Source organism: Littorina saxatilis, linkage group LG17, assembly GCF_037325665.1.
Source record: "Littorina saxatilis isolate snail1 linkage group LG17, US_GU_Lsax_2.0, whole genome shotgun sequence".
In the NCBI taxonomy this organism is placed as follows: domain Eukaryota; kingdom Metazoa; phylum Mollusca; class Gastropoda; order Littorinimorpha; family Littorinidae; genus Littorina; species Littorina saxatilis.
In genome coordinates, this window is record NC_090261.1 from 37,388,135 (window position 1) to 37,403,799 (window position 15,665).

The following is a 15,665-nucleotide window of genomic DNA, read 5'->3' on the forward strand; positions in this document are numbered from 1 at the left end:
GTGTGTGCACGTGTGTGTGTCAGGCATGGGAATTGGAAAACGTAAAAAAAGGCTGAAAATGTGTAATGTCAAAGTCGACGGCGCGATACGCCTAGCTTGGTCTCCCCTTCTTCCTTTCCGATGAGGGCAAGGGGAAAACTCCTGTTCTCCCCTTCTTCCATTCCATTCTCCAAAGAACCCAAATTGAGCAATTTGGTGTCATCTGAGCTCCAAGTTTGCCATTAAATTCAGTTTTTAGAACCATTTTTGCCTCCCCCATTTATTTTTTCGGCGGACACTTGCTTTTTCGGCGGAACAAAAAAAATAATCGGCGGAAATTTGCCTTTCGACGGACAATTCCCATGCCTGGTGTGTGTGTGTACACTTACAACTTGGATTTAACTGCAAGAAACAAAGCATACCCACTGAAACAAACACACTCGCTAAAACAAACACATGTGTATTACATTTTGCTTTCAAGTTTTATTCGCAGAGCTACGCGTAGGAGAATGACTGTTCAACACAAAAATGATTGAATTTTATCGTCGTACAACAAATATGATGCCTGTCTAGCACTGAAAAGCAATTTACTTTTTAAATAAAAATTCATCCTTGCTTCTGTGAACAGAAGCTTTGTCCACTACTGATCAAGCAATTCATCTTCAATACAATTTTTATTTGTCACAGATGATTCAAAAGACAGATCATCTCCAATTTGAAGATGGTGGCTGATAAACCAAATCATCTTCCAGATAATTTTTTATTTGTCACAGATGATTCAAAAGATGAATCATCTCCAATTTGAAGATGGTGGCATCCTAAGCTATGACAACACAGCTGTTTTCATTTTTTTGTTCAGAACTTGGGGGCATATGCCTGTCTAGTTACCATGACAACAAAGCTCAAAATCAAGCAATATAATCATAGTACAAAAATACCAAACAGCAGAGTAATGCATCCTCACTGCAAGACCTAAAATATCTTGCCGATAATAACGGTGAAAGATTCCTTTGAGATTAAACAAAAATCTCTGAACCATCAGAATATAAAACTCAAAATACATTGCTAAATGTGAACACTGGAAGACTAATCGATAACTTAAGCAAGGAGAGGTTGGAAAATCCACAATTATCAACAAGTCGCGTAAGGCGAAATTACTACATTTAGTCAAGCTGTGGAACTCACAGAATGAAACTGAACGCACTGCATTTTTTCACAATGACCGTAGTCCGCCGCTAGTGCAAAAGGCAGTGAAAGTGACGAGCCTGTTTAGCGCGGTAGTGGTTGCGCTGTGCTGCATAGCACGCTTTACTGTACCTCTCTTCGTTTTAACTTTCTGAGCGTGTTTTTAATCCAAACATATCACATCTATATGTTTTTGGAATCAGGAACCGACAAGGAATAAGATGAAATTGTTTTTAAAACGATTTCGGAAATTTAATTTTAATCATAATTTTTATATTTCTAATTTTCAGAGCTTGTTTTTAATCCGAATATAATATATTTATATGTTTTTGGAATCAGAACATGATAAAGAATAAAATAAAAGTAATTTTGGATCGTTTTATAAAAAAATAATTCTAATTACAATTTTCAGATTTTTAATGACCAAAGTCATTAATTAATTTTTAAGCCTCCATGCTGAAATGCAATACCAAAGTCTGACCTTCGTCGAAGATTGCTTGGCCAAAATTTCAATCAATTTGATTGAAAAATGAAGGTGTGACAGTGCCGCCTCAACTTTTACAAAATGCCGGATATGACGTCATAAGACATTTATCGGAAAAAAAGAAAAAAAAAACGTCTGGGGATATCATACCCAGGAACTCTCATGTAAAATTTCATTAAGATCGGTCCAGTAGTTTACTCTGAATCGCTCTACACACACACACACACGCACAGACACAGACCCTCGTCTCGATTCCCCCTCTATGTTAAAACATTTAGTCAAAACTTGACAAAATGTAAAAAACGAAATAAGCGCAAGGTCAGCAAAAGTGGCACACTAAAGGAATCACTTTACAAGTCACTACAGAGTTCATGGAACAGGCACAAAAAAAGACACAAAAATATGAGAGTTGGCAATTAAATGTTGACAGGCTAAAGCAATGCCTCTACGAATTACTCCACGCTGTAGGTAATTTCTTCTCTGCCTTTTTTTCTACTTTACATTAGGCTGCAAACTTCAAGACCAGCACTTCGTCACCTCCTATACTGACAGCATTATTTAAATTGAGCTGGGTGTTTGCTCGCTCCATCACGTGTGAGTGGAACACCAGCTCTGCGCTGTCTCGCTCCCCAACGCACTTGTCTCCCATGAACATGTGTGCTGTGGCCCCTCCAAGGTTGATCACCACCACGAACGACTCAAACCCTTCTGCATTTCGGGCGAAGATGAGGAGGTCCCCGTTCGAGCAGAACATGGTCTTGCCAAACTGCAGAGACTCGCTTGACCGCAGCTTGTTCAAGGCTTTGAAGGAATCCATCATCTTGTTATCACCCAGCTGTGCCGTCATACTCTGTGAAGAGAAAAAGTTTAAAACGTTAGCGTTGCTTTGTTATCAGCTTGAGTAGCAGAAGACATTTTTAGAGTCTCCAGTTTTCTTGAGAACTTGTAATTGCCCAATGTAAAACGCTGAAATAGTCAATGCGGGGCACATTATAACACCATACATCATGGCAAATGCAAGTCTCACTGATGCAACTCTTGAAGTTGCATCAAGCTAAAAATCTGCAGATTTAAATTGAGAGAGAGATAGAGTAAGCGTGAGAGTTTACCACAGAAGCAACCAGAGAGGCTACTCTGCTTCAAAGCTGGACACTTGACAATGTCAAACTTTTCCCAATCAAGACATGGAAATATAACAAAATGTTTACTCTTTATAATTACAAAACAAAAATCAAACCAACATGTCAAAATTCTCCATACAAATCTTTTATTCTCTTCCACTCCTTTTTTTTCATAAAGCATCTAAATCGTCTATTCACACAACATTAAAACTTTTTTTCCCAAACTGCCTGCAGGGACTGGGTGGCCGAGTGGTAACGCACTTGCGCTCGGAAGCAAGAGGTTGCGTGTTCAGGCCTGGGTCAGGCCGCAATTTTCTCCCCCCTTTCCTAACCTAGGTGGTGGGTTCAAGTGCTAGTCTTTCGGATGAGACGAAAAACCGAGGTCCCTTCGTGTACACTACATTGGGGTGTGCACGTTAAAGATCCCACGATTGACAAAAGGGTCTTTCCTGGCAAAATTGTATAGGCATAGATAAAAATGTCCATCAAATACCCGTGGGACTTGGAATAAAGTAAATAAATTCCATCTCACACGGCATTAAGTCTCAGGAAACATGAATACACGCATGCAGGAAAAAAAAAATATGGGTAGCGCCGCAGCTCGCTTTCCCCGGGGAGAAAGCAGCCCGAATTTCCTTGAGGGTAACCTCACTGGACTGTAAATCTTATCCAATCCAATCCAATCCATCTGCCCCAGAATTCCAGTTTGTAATATAGCAGGACCACTCACATCCAGATTTTTCTGCTCATATCCAACGTTGACAGCCAACCAGGGTGTGCCCGTTGTGAAGCCAGCGTGGGCCTCCTTGCTCCACTGCATCGGGGTCACCGTCTTTTTGTCGACCTGTGGACAAGCAGAAACAATTGCATGACACACCAGCCAAAATGTGGTCATTTTTGGCTCACGTAAGTGTAGCCTATGCGATGCTAACTTTTGTCTGTGCGTGCGTGCGTGCGTATGTATGTATGTCTGTGGTAGAAACTAACATTTGACTGAACACCGAAATACTAATTTACCTGGTTATTATTCAAGCAGCAGCTTCAAAGTATGTAGTTAAAGTGTGTATCCAACGAAAACGGGTGGTAGGGGGTTTTGGGAGGGTAAAAACAGCTGACTGGTTTGTGTCGTGTGTGGTATGTAGACCAGGTCAGGGGTCAAGGTTAGGTCAGATCGCGTGAAGGATTGTGGTATAGATACAGTTATCACCGAGCTGCAGTTCGCCGATTCGGAGAAGACGACTCATGATTTCACATTGTTCGGTTTCGTAGCTCCAGAAAAATAGATAAAGAAGATACCAAAGGAGATTTCCTACAGGTTAATCTGCACAGCGTGTTTCCAGTGTCTGCGCGAGGAAGCGCTGTCGAAAGCGCAGTGTCGATCTGGCCATCTGGCAGTCGTGTCCCCGTAAGTAGGCTACAGACAGACAGATCTAGATCTAGTGTCTCGCACTCTTGCACCGTGTCACCTATGCTTACTGTGTGTGTGTGTGTGACGGAGTGATTGAGTTTGTGTTGCTGTTTGTCGATTTCTTATGTGAGCCTTGAAGGCTTCGCCTCTTGTTTTTTTGTTAATAATGTTTTTAGTTTCTTTTTTGGTGGTAAGGCTTTGCCTTGAATAAAACAGCTTTTTCTGCTGAGAAAACTTGATGAGTACCAACATGAGTAGCTTAAATGCAAACTTTACAAATGTATATATATATATATACGACTTGTATATATATATATATGTATATATTCACACACTACTGAATATCAAACTAACAAGACTGAGAAGAAAAATAATTAATAAATACAGAATTTGAAACTTAAAGCCCATTTCCATCAGTAATTGCAGCTGGTTCACTCAGTAAATCTCACCTTAACACCGCTTTCCATTGCAAGTTCGTCTCCGTAGTAAGGCAGGCTAGAGCCTGGAAGCAGAGCTTGCAGAGCATGAGCAGCGATCATGCGCTGTTCGCCAACTCGATTGAACACACGGTCCGTGCCAGACATAGGTGTGGTCAGCTGCAACAGGATTTCAATGCATGAACAGAATGCATAAGCAACCAGATTACTTACAGAGCCACATTTCTATGACAATCTCACGATCAGAGAACAATAACTAACAAATTCTTGTTTTACAAAGCTGGTTTACAAACATGTTACAACTGAGAGACACACCCCTTCTTCCTCCAACGAGCTTCATAGATTTCCCTTTAAAAAGATCATACACACTAAGCAAAGTCTCACCCAAAGAATGCATGCGAGCTCACACATAAGGGCACGAATCAGGTTTTAATCTTGTGAAAAAAACTCACTCTCCACCCAAGCCAGGAACTGGACGAAGCATTGATGAAAGGCTCCAGCTTGGTCTCCAGATCCGGGGCGGAGATGCCAACGGTCAGCTGATCCAGCATCACTGCAGCCATGTGCAAGCCTCGCATGCCATCCTGGCCTTTGTACATCTTGATGTTGTCGATGTCAGCCATTGTCAGAGTTCCGAACAGCAGCCTGCAAAGAGTTAAGTGGAACGTTTAGTGCCTGACTGAAAAATCATGGAAAACACAAGTTGAAATTAACGTTAAAATGTCACTCTGAAAGTTGCCTTTCATAACATACATTAAATCAGCATGGGCAAAACCTCAACATTTCTAAAGTATGGAAGGCAGGTGACTTCCAAATACTTCTTGAGAGACCACAAGTTCTAATTCTACACTTAAAATCAAACATTGCACTAAACAAAGTCAGAAAGTTAAAATTGCGGAGCTGCCAGAAAACAGTAAGATCAATTTCCAGATGCCTGCTTTTCCAGGCACACAGTTTTACCTAAGTATTACCCTGAATCCAGTGTTGTTCCCAAGGTTGAGGTGCACGAAGTAAACCTAGGTGCCACCCAAATGGGTTGTACACAGCTGCTGGGTCAGTGGATGAAATTGAGGTTTGTTGTGATTTCAACCAATCAGACCCCAGGGCTTGTATCTTACTTCCTGCACTCAGCCCAGGCCTTTTATCGCTGACCGATACTTTTTTTAATCTTACACCTGGCGGGTCGACCATACAATAGTTTTGACATATACAAGGAGACACCTATACATATTTTTTGAATCCAGCTGTCCTCTGAAGCTGGGAACAACACTGGGAATCAATAACAAAGCAAACCATAAGTGTGTATGCTCACTTTTCTCTGCCAGGCTTGTTGTCTAGCCCATCCACAATTTTCTTCAGAGAGTCGATCACAATAGCGTTGTCGGCAAAGTTCATGGTCTCCTTTCCACGCTGTAAAATCAATCAATCAATCAGTTACTTATTGTGAGAGCCTTGGAAAATGAACATATGAGATTATGGCGATCATCCTTTTTTGAAGATGAAAGTCGCTGGCTCATTTCAATATGTGTTATTCTCTCAGGTGCCAGGAGATTGGTTCTGCTTAACTCTCACTTACTCTTATACCCAATATTGACGGACTGTGTGATGATATCTTCTGCTATGGTCTGTTGAGACAGTGATATCAAAATCGAGACAGGAGGTCGAGATTTTGATATCACTGTCGAAACAGACCAATAGCAGAAGATATCATCACACAGTCAGTCAATGTTAGATATATTGCTAATTCTCTGGACATTTTGTATTTACTGTAAAGAAATTACAAAAGTATTTGTCTCAGTTTTGGCTGTTCCATATCCCTCCCTCTGATTATTATTTCTTTTTGTTCACTCTTTTCTTGTACTTTTCAGTATTTTAAAATGTCTTTCCTTTCAAAAAGTCTTTAGTCACTTGTTCAACTAAATTCTGGGATAATTACATTTTCATATATATTTGTTTGTTTTTAAATTTAGGCGTTTTTGTTTTTGAAGTGGGGAAGCAATAAAGAGGTCGTCGATATTAAAACTGATATCGACGGAAATGTCGTCGATATCACTTTTGCACTGAGCTCAGTTTTGCCCAATTGACCAATGGAAATGCACGTAACATATGAAATAGCAATATTTGTTTCTATCATTCAATCAATAAATGCATAAGTATCAGAATAGCAAGTTCCAGAAGAAAACTCCTGTTAAAAAATGTTTCTGAGTAAGACATAGTATGAAAACTCCTGTTAAAAAGTTTCTGAGTAAGACATAGTATGAAAACTCCTGTTAAAAAATGTTTCTGAGTAAGACATAGTATAGCTTACCCAAGCATTTACATTTACAAACAAGAAGTACTAGTGCCCCTTAACGTCACAGCCCAAAAGATCTCAACATTTCTAGGTTGGCAGGAAAGTATATTATCATACGAGATTATTTTTTAAACCACAAATACACACACAATCTCTTTTTTTAAATTCGTTCTCTCACTTCTTCAGATATAAGGCGATAAGAAATGGCAAAATAGGGGAGCTGGGGAGGTTAAGAATTTTAAAAATGTCTACCTGCTGTCTGTAAGTGTGTACCCTGGTACTGGAAGCACAGATGAACTTAACAAAATCACCGCATACAAATGTACTGAATGAAGACGAACCACACACAATCCAGCATCAGCAAATTTTTCGTGAAACTGTATGTAAGTAAATACACAAGTCTGGCGCTCACCTCACTTTCATTAGCAAGAGTGTCGTTCTCTGCCAACATTTCCATGTCGTTGATGTGGAAACCACTGATTCCAGCGCCAGCCCAGTATTGAATGATTTTCTGCAAAACAAGATAATTGCAAATCGTCAGAAAATTGATTTCTTCATTGAACTAAAAGTGGCGAGGAAAAGCGCTTAGCATCTAAACATTTACCGATTTTAAAAAAATTGTGGGTCTTGAATCTTCTAAAATCGACCCCAATGTCGCAAAAAAATTGTTGTTTCAATCAAACTTTCAATTGTCACGACAGAAAAATTTACACCAAAAATATCTTGTTTCACTTTTGAGGAACAAAAGATGTCGGACGCAAAGTTAAGAAGAAATGAACAAAAATTTAAAACAATAAAATAAAAATCTAGGTATGACATTGTACAGAAAATAATACCAATTAGAAATGTAAAGCCATAATTCCATTTTCTGGACACAAGAATCCTCAACTTCATGTACGGTACCTGGAACTCTTCGATGACATCTGGGTTGGTAAGGTTGAGGTCGGGAAGATCGTCAAACTGACTCAAGTAATACTGGTTACGGACGGTGTCTTGCACCCACATACTGCTACCATCCTTCCGACGCTGCACAACAAATAAAACTTAATCACACAAGCTCTTTTTGGTCTCAATAAAACCACTTAACATTACAAAGTAACAAATTCATGCCAGCAATGAATGATGACAAAAGAACTATGATAAATTGTAATTAACAAATTAATATTATACAGGCAACTCGATGAAGAAGTGTTGACAGTTTTTTTTAATAGTTGTAATATAGCGAAGATGGAAACAAATTGGGACGTACCCAGTTGTTGGCCGCATCAGACCAGATGAAGTAGTCAGCGTACTTGCCCTCCTTCTTCTGACTCATGAGGAACCAGGTGTGGTTCTTGCTCGTCTGGTTAGGGACAAGGTCCATGATAACTCTCTTGCCTGAAAAAAACACACCCAACAATTACACATTAACATGCTTCCATTTGAAACTTTGAGGTCGTCATCGTGGATTGACGCCCGACCAAAGCTAATTGAAGCCCGACGGAGCGAAGCGACGGAGGGCTTCAATTAGACTTTGGGAGGGCGTCAATCCACGATGAAGACCGAGAAGTTTCAAATGGAAGCGTGTTAATGTTATTGTAATTCAATCTGACGACGATCTCTTTCCTGCTTTCATGCGATGGTAAATAGACAGAATTGGTTCTGTTCTGTTCACACACTACTTTCAGTCCACCTACCTGCAAGGGTCAAGTCCCAAGAAATATGTCTCTGTATTCCTATCGTATCACTCTCCTCCTGTTTTGTTTTCTTTCACATACACTTTCCCTTCTTTTTTGACGGGTTTCTGGACAGCAACCTCAAAACAAATTCTTTTCATCACAAAAGCGATCTTTGGAATTGACTGACGCAGTCCGGAAGAAATCATGCATCATCTTACGTCACGTATTCGACGTCATCACTTCGCATACCTTATGGTCTCGGTATTTCGTTGGTACTTCATATTTCCTACTTGTGTAATGACCCTCAAAGCTAACCGAGACTACTTGATGTTGTATCAATGCGCCTCGCCAGCAGGTTGTTAATGGCTTTTTTAGCGAGTGGTTATCGACAATTAATGACCGGTAATTTTTAATGAGTTGGGGCATTCTGACCAATCACAGGATCTATTTCATTAAAACGCCAACTCGATTGAATTACAATAAGAGTTAAGCAACTTAAGGCAATAACATTAACAACAAAATCTGAAGAAGAAAAAATAAGCTAAATACTTCTGTGCCCACTGTGACCTGTTTTGATGAAAGCTACCGACAAGGTTCACACTATCGATAGTCCACATCAACGTAACACTAAACTGTAAGTGTAAACTTATTAAAACCCAAATTTGTGTAAAGTTGCAACATGGTTTAAGTTCATGCATCAAAACCATTAACATGTGAACAAACAGAAAATATTTTAAATTGTAATAATTAACCCCACTCCCAAATAAATAGATTCACACACAAAAATAGGGTAAGAAATAAAACAGTGTTCTCAGTCTTACTCTTACCCTTCTTCATGAGCTTCTTGCAGAAGTCCCTGAGAACGTCCACGGTACCAAACTTCTCATCGATCTCCTTGTGATCAACCACAGCACGATCATTGTCGACTGGGCTTGTCTTCAGGATGGAGCTGAGCCACACAGTGTTGGCGCTGAGTTGCTCAAAGTAGCTCTGCTTCTGTTTGATGCCTGTTCAACACACAGCATGCAGAGTTAACTCAGCAAATTACAAATTCGTATCTACTGTGACATTGTTGTAGGACATATTTTTACTACCGTATCACTATTTTACTTTTCGGCCTTTATTTTTTTAGTTTCCCTGAATTCGGTTAATTAATGACGGGCGCTGTGGCAATAACAAATTTACTACAGTGGTAAGACGTCGGCCTCTAAGGCCAAAAAGAAAAATATGTCTGTTTCCGGTAACCCGACCAACCCTATTTTTAAGCGCCGACCCTGAAGGTTTTTTTCGCTTATCGCACCAAAAGCAAAAAACAAATATGAAGTCAAGTATACTTTATTTAGTTCCAATATATCTTGGTCAAAAACATGTGCTAAATAATTGTAAGTAAACTAAGGAAGCGTTTAAAAAAATTTTTTTATCAAAAAACGTAAAAAGACGTTAACAAAACGTAAGAAAAGACCAACCGACCCTATTTTTTTCGGCGATGTTACCGGAAACAGACATATTTTTCTTTTTGGCCTAATCGGAAGGTCAAGCAGACCTGGGAACCCCTGTTTTACACTTGTAGCATTCTCAAAGAAACTTGGCGTATTTTCAGAAAAATGAGTGTACTCCACACATCATTCAAACCTCCCAAATACTGGATTGGTTTAAAGGCACAGTAAGCCTCCCGTAAACCATCACAGAGCTCCCCGAGCGTCTACATACAGTACAAGCATACTTCCATTTAAACGCTCACCGAACGGGAACATCCTGGCTGCTTTCTGTCGAGCGTGAGAAATTTTCAAAGAATTTATTTTCGTGGACTTGGCCCTTTACAACAATGGCGCCTCGTTTTGGTGCTGGACGGCTGTTATGAATATCCCGGAAATCACGCCCGGACAGTAAGCCTCCCGTAAACCATCACAGATACTGTCAGGCTTTTACACACAGTACAAACACCCTTCCATTTGAACGCTCACCAAACGGGAACATCCTAGGTGCCCTACGTAAAGAGCGAGCAATTTTTAAAGAATTAATTTTGCAGATTGTCTCGAACACTTTTTGGACCCATCATGATCCTGAACTCAGGTCAAAAATGAGTTACTTCCCTTAAACTGGCGATAGCCGTGGATCGATGATTATCAGAATGTTTTTGGACCGTGGTGCGTTTTTGCGCTAGACCTAACTTTTAAAATCTAAATAATAAATTGACAGCTTGTTACACAAACATTCTTTAATCATAAAAGAATTCTTTTTTCATCAAGACAAGATCAGTGCAATTCGAAGTTGTGAAAGTTTGAAAAAAGAAAAGCCCGGAAGCAGGGTCACGCAAGGGTCGTAGCAGACGACGGTTTATGCGGCATATCGCCGTTCCTCTCAACAGTCAAAAGCCATCGCTAGAGTTCTTGTGAACCACAGCCGTTTGTTTCGTGCATAAAAACGTGCTATTGTAGATAAGCTCACATCGAGTCGCATTCAAATGACTAACTCAGTAACTGACGACTACATTGTGAAAAAGGGAAACTGGATCACACGGGTTCACGATGGCTCAGGGGTAAGATAAACCATGCAAAAATAACTTTTCTTTGAAAATTTTTCGCTCTTTACGGAGGGCACCTAGGATGTTCTCAATCGGTGAGTGTTTAAACGAAAGGGTGTTTGTACTGTGTGTAAAAGCCTGACCGTATCTGTGATGGTTTAAGGGAGGCTTACCGTGCCTTTAAGTTCAGGCATGGGAACAGGAAATCATCAAAAAGGAGGAAAATAATGCGGGGGTGCGGGGGCCGCTATAGACCCCTGCCAGGGGGTCAGGGGGCAACGCCCCCTGAAGCCGAGGGTTTTTGGCATTTTCCACACCTAAAACGTGCACCAGGAGACAGTGCACTTGAAGCTGCAGTAATTTCTCACCAATGTGTTCAAAATCGTTAAGAGAGGTCCACTGTGTGTTCGTTTTAGACTTTGCCTTTCGTCAACCAGATCGAAGTCTTCACTCTCTCCTCAAGCCAACCAAAATTCCATTTGTTTTTCACACTTGAGTCGATTTCGGCCGCAAGGGCCTTATCGCTTTTCGTAATTCGTCGATGCATGGTGACCAAAATGGCGCGTGGTCTAGAAACTGCACGATCTGTAAAAACAAAGAAAGCGCTCGGAAATCTTCGGCAAATTCCGGAACAAGCATAAAACCACTTGCTCGGCTGTTTCCGACAGCATTCTTATCATCCTCGGGTTCTACTCGGCAAATTTCGTACAAGCAACATTCAGTCCAAATAAGAATACGCCAATTGAGAATAAACTATCGCCGATGGAAGCTGTTACGCGGATGAAAGTATCCCCCCCCCCCAATTTTCTCAACGGATTAACACCAATCTCAGAAATGATCCTAGGGCTCACCAAAAAGGCGGATTTCCGCCAATAGGCGGAAGATTCTCTTGCCTGTAAGTTACGATTGTGAAGAAAAGTAGTCTATGAATTTGTTTGATCATATTTATTTTCCACCGACCGTACTGATTGTATTTCTAGACGTATTTTAAGCATACAAAATACGCCGAAATCGTATGGGTTCCCAGGTCTGGTCAAGGGTTCGAATCCCGGTCGCGGCCGCCTGGTGGGTTAAGTGTGGAGATTTTTCCGATCTCCCAGGTCAACTTATGTGCAGACCTGCTAGTGGCTTATTCCCCTTCGCGTGTACACGCGAGCACAAGACCAAGTGCGCACGAAAAAGATCCTGTAATCCATGTCAGAGTTCGGTCGGTTATAGAAACACGAAAATACCCAGCATGCTTCCTCCGAAAGCGGCGTATGGCTGCCTTAATGGCGGGGTAAAAACGGTCATACACATAAAATTCCACTCGTGCAAAAACACGAGTGTACGTGAGAGTTTCCGCCCACGAACGCATAAGAAGAAGGTTAATTACTATGACCTCTGACAGCTAATGGATTTCAATATTTGTACATATGTACAAATACGCCTACAAGTACAAACCAAGTAAGAATAAGGCCATACAAATTAATTGCAATTGCTACTGCTGGGGAAAACCAACTAAGGCACACAAAAAAAAAAGTTGTATGTTTCTGGTCACCCGACCCTACCTATTTTTTTCCTGCCGACACTAACTTTTTTTTTTATTGCATTTGTAAAAAAAAAAAGCAAAAAAAAAAGCCTCAAAACGAAAGTAACAGACGGCAGACGACACAAGGGGGATAACCCCGCATCCCTTTTGTCTCATTTGTTTTGTAATGTGTTGTCTTTCTCTTTGTATAGTAAGTCCAGTCTCTTTGCGTCACTATATAGCCTAGTTATTTTCTACCCTGACAAAAAAAAAATTAAAAAAAAATCCCTACCTACTACCCTATTTTTGGTAGCCATGTTACCAGAAACATACAACTTTTTTTGTTGGCCTAACCATAACCATTCATCACACAAGTTAAAACTATCGGTTCATAATCAAGAGGCCAGAAAACATAATTTATAACCAATCTTTCACATCGAGAGCTTGGCAGGACATTGTTTTCTCGTGCTCGGATGATGCAATCCGGACTTTGGCAAGCGCAACTTAACAGCCATGGAGAAATGTACTGTTTGACCTCAATTCTAAAACCGCTCAGAAGTTTTGAGTTGGAGCAGCTGGCTCGCAGTTTACACGCAAAAATACACCACTCTTACTCTTAGCTTCCTTACATTAAACAAACACCCAGACTGACATCTTACCTTCAAGATCACCATAGCCATCCTGAGTTTTGTCGCCGTCGAAGAAAGATTTGGAGTAGACATTGTATGATACGTCCTTGTGGTACCAGCGGAGGTCGGGGCGGGTAGGACAGCGAGGAGCGAGCACGATGATCACGATAGCAGACACCAGCATAGCCAGCCAGCCCACCCAAAACAAGATGAACAGGATCCATCGCAAACGAACCCAGAAGGGATCATCTGCGTACTTCTTCAGCTCATCTTTACCGAGACCGGTGAAAACAGGCGTGCTAGGCGAAGCGCGACCACTGACGACGACTCGTGTATCGTCGAGCGAGTTTCCGCCATTGATGAATTTTGCTTTCGAGTCGTCAAGCTCATGATCGCCAATCTCAGGGTCTTGGATCTGTTCTTTTTCAGCTCCGTTGTCCGCCATTCTTCTGTTCTGCAGTTAGAACTAAATTGAATAATACAGAGAAAACCAGTAGTTCGTTGTGTATCTCGCAATGACTGTGTCTACCGCTGTCGCCCTGTGAACAACTATGGAATATACGGGCACTTGCGCGTGGGAGTGGTTGGAACTTGGACTGTTCCACTCGAAATGGAAGTAGGGGTAAACTCGTTTAATTATACTCTTTAAGCTGCCACGTTAAGTGAACTTAAAAGTTTTCAGTTGGAACAAACTTCAAAAGTTAACAGCTGCGTATTTACAGTTTAAACTTTAAAACTTTAACAATCATAGATTCATACTTGAATTGAATTCTCCTAGTTGATTTGATCTCAACTCCCCTCCCCGACAATGGCATATGACGAATCCGGCTGTCGCCAGCCTACAATGAACGGGATACGGATCCATGGAACACGCAGTGGATTCGTGAAAAGGCGGCATGTCATATATTCCATTTCTTCCCCCCCCCCCCCTTCCCCCCTCTCTCTCTCTCTCTCTCTCTCTCTCTCTCTCTCTCTCTCTCTCTCTAGAATTAAACACTTCCTGAACTGCCACACCAGAAAATTATTCTTCATTGCTCATATTCAATCCAGTGTTATTGATTACGCATCCACTCTATGGGACTCAGCAAGTCAAGTGAAAATTCCTTAAAACCACTTAGCAGATTACATAAAAGAGCGCTAAAAGTAGTATTACTAAAGCACACTACCCTCACAGAGTTAGACTACATACATTTAGGGATCTTACCTCTAAAGTCAAGACTGCTTTTTAACAAAGGAATCTTTATGCATAAAATTATATCCGAAACTTTACCCCAAACCATTTGTTCAAAGTTCTCTTTGAAGAATTCACACCACCTTATGAAATTTAACACTCCTCTTCCTAGGATAGACTTATTTAAGTCTAGTCTAGTTTATTCAGGTGGCCGTCTCTGGAACGCTCTTCCGAATGCCTTACGGGAAGCTACCAGCACAGATTCTTTCAAAAACAAATATATATCCCATTTAATGAAAATAGTATATTCTTGATTGTTATGTCCTTTGAGACACAGTCACTCACTTTTGATTTATTGTTTTGTTTATGAAATTATGATGTTCTGCATAATATCCATTGTCTTGCAGAGTTGATGTACTATTGCATAGTATTCTTACTCTAATTGACTTGCAAATTTTTGCTTTGCACCTTGTCATGAACATGTATAAACTACAATGTTTCATATAATGCACGTATGTACATAAACTTATACTGTTTTACTAATTATGTAAGTATTGTAGTAGTAGTAGTTTTTATAGTAGATTTAGTCCCTCTTTAGGGCGAGGGCCAGATGCAAAAAAGTATACCAATGCTTATTCTGTTACCCTCGTAAAATAAAGAATTGTCATTGTCATTGTCATTGTCTCTCTCTCTCTCTCTCTCTCTCTCTCTCTCTCTCTCTCTCTCTCTCTCTCTCTCTCTCTCTCTCTCTCTCTCTCTCTCTCTCTCTCTCTCTCTCTCTCTCTCTCTCTCTCTCAGTCTCTCTCTCTCTCTACCCCACCCCATTTGAAGAAGAATGTTGCACCCAGATTATTTGCCTGTAGAAATTGAAATCGAAAACAGAGGTCTTGAAACACGTGGGAAGTTGGGTTTTTTTCTGCGGCCGCACAGCCATATTTATGTTTGTGTCAGTGTATGTGTACAGTGTGTCAGTGTATGTGTGTGTGTGTCACGGCCTGGAAATGTTCAGACGGTATTGCTGACCGGTGTAACACGAAATTTTTACTCCACGAAAATTTACTCCGGAGTAGTAAATATTTCGTACGAGATTCTTACTCCGAGTACACTTTTCGTACGAGAAAAGAACTCCCCAAGGCACGAAAAAATTACTCCCTCCACGAAATTTTTACTCCCCATTTTTTTTACTTCCAGTAAAAATCTCGTACGCAAAAATGGGATGCGGGCGAAGGGATAATGCCAACTTGATAAGTGATCTCGCGCACACGA

The 15,665-nt window shown here is 40.7% G+C and overlaps 1 protein-coding gene across 1 annotated transcript; it reads right to left on the minus strand.

The window, feature by feature from the left end:
• Positions 1-442: 442 nt before the first annotated feature.
• On the minus strand, positions 443-13,813 carry LOC138951811 (amino acid transporter heavy chain SLC3A1-like). Its single transcript, XM_070323362.1, has 10 exons — positions 13,259-13,813; positions 9,393-9,572; positions 8,157-8,284; positions 7,811-7,933; positions 7,320-7,418; positions 5,927-6,024; positions 5,067-5,259; positions 4,627-4,773; positions 3,500-3,613; positions 443-2,498 (listed from the first exon to the last, which is right to left on the minus strand). The coding sequence occupies exons 1-10, from the start codon at positions 13,671-13,673 to the stop codon at positions 2,151-2,153; spliced, it is 1,845 nt and encodes a 614-aa protein (XP_070179463.1). The 5' UTR covers positions 13,674-13,813; the 3' UTR covers positions 443-2,150.
• Positions 13,814-15,665: the final 1,852 nt, after the last annotated feature.

Excerpts from the sequence above, each read along its gene's own strand:
- LOC138951811 (XM_070323362.1), bottom strand. The coding sequence starts at position 13,673 with ATGGCGGACAACGGAGCTGAAAAAGAACAGATCCAAGACCCTGAGATT. Across the intron at positions 6,025-7,319 it reads CTCTTGCTAATGAAAGTGAG|CGTGGAAAGGAGACCATGAA; the intron begins GTGAGCGCCAGA and ends TTGATTTTACAG. Across the intron at positions 5,260-5,926 it reads AACAAGCCTGGCAGAGAAAA|GCTGCTGTTCGGAACTCTGA; the intron begins GTGAGCATACAC and ends AACTCTTTGCAG.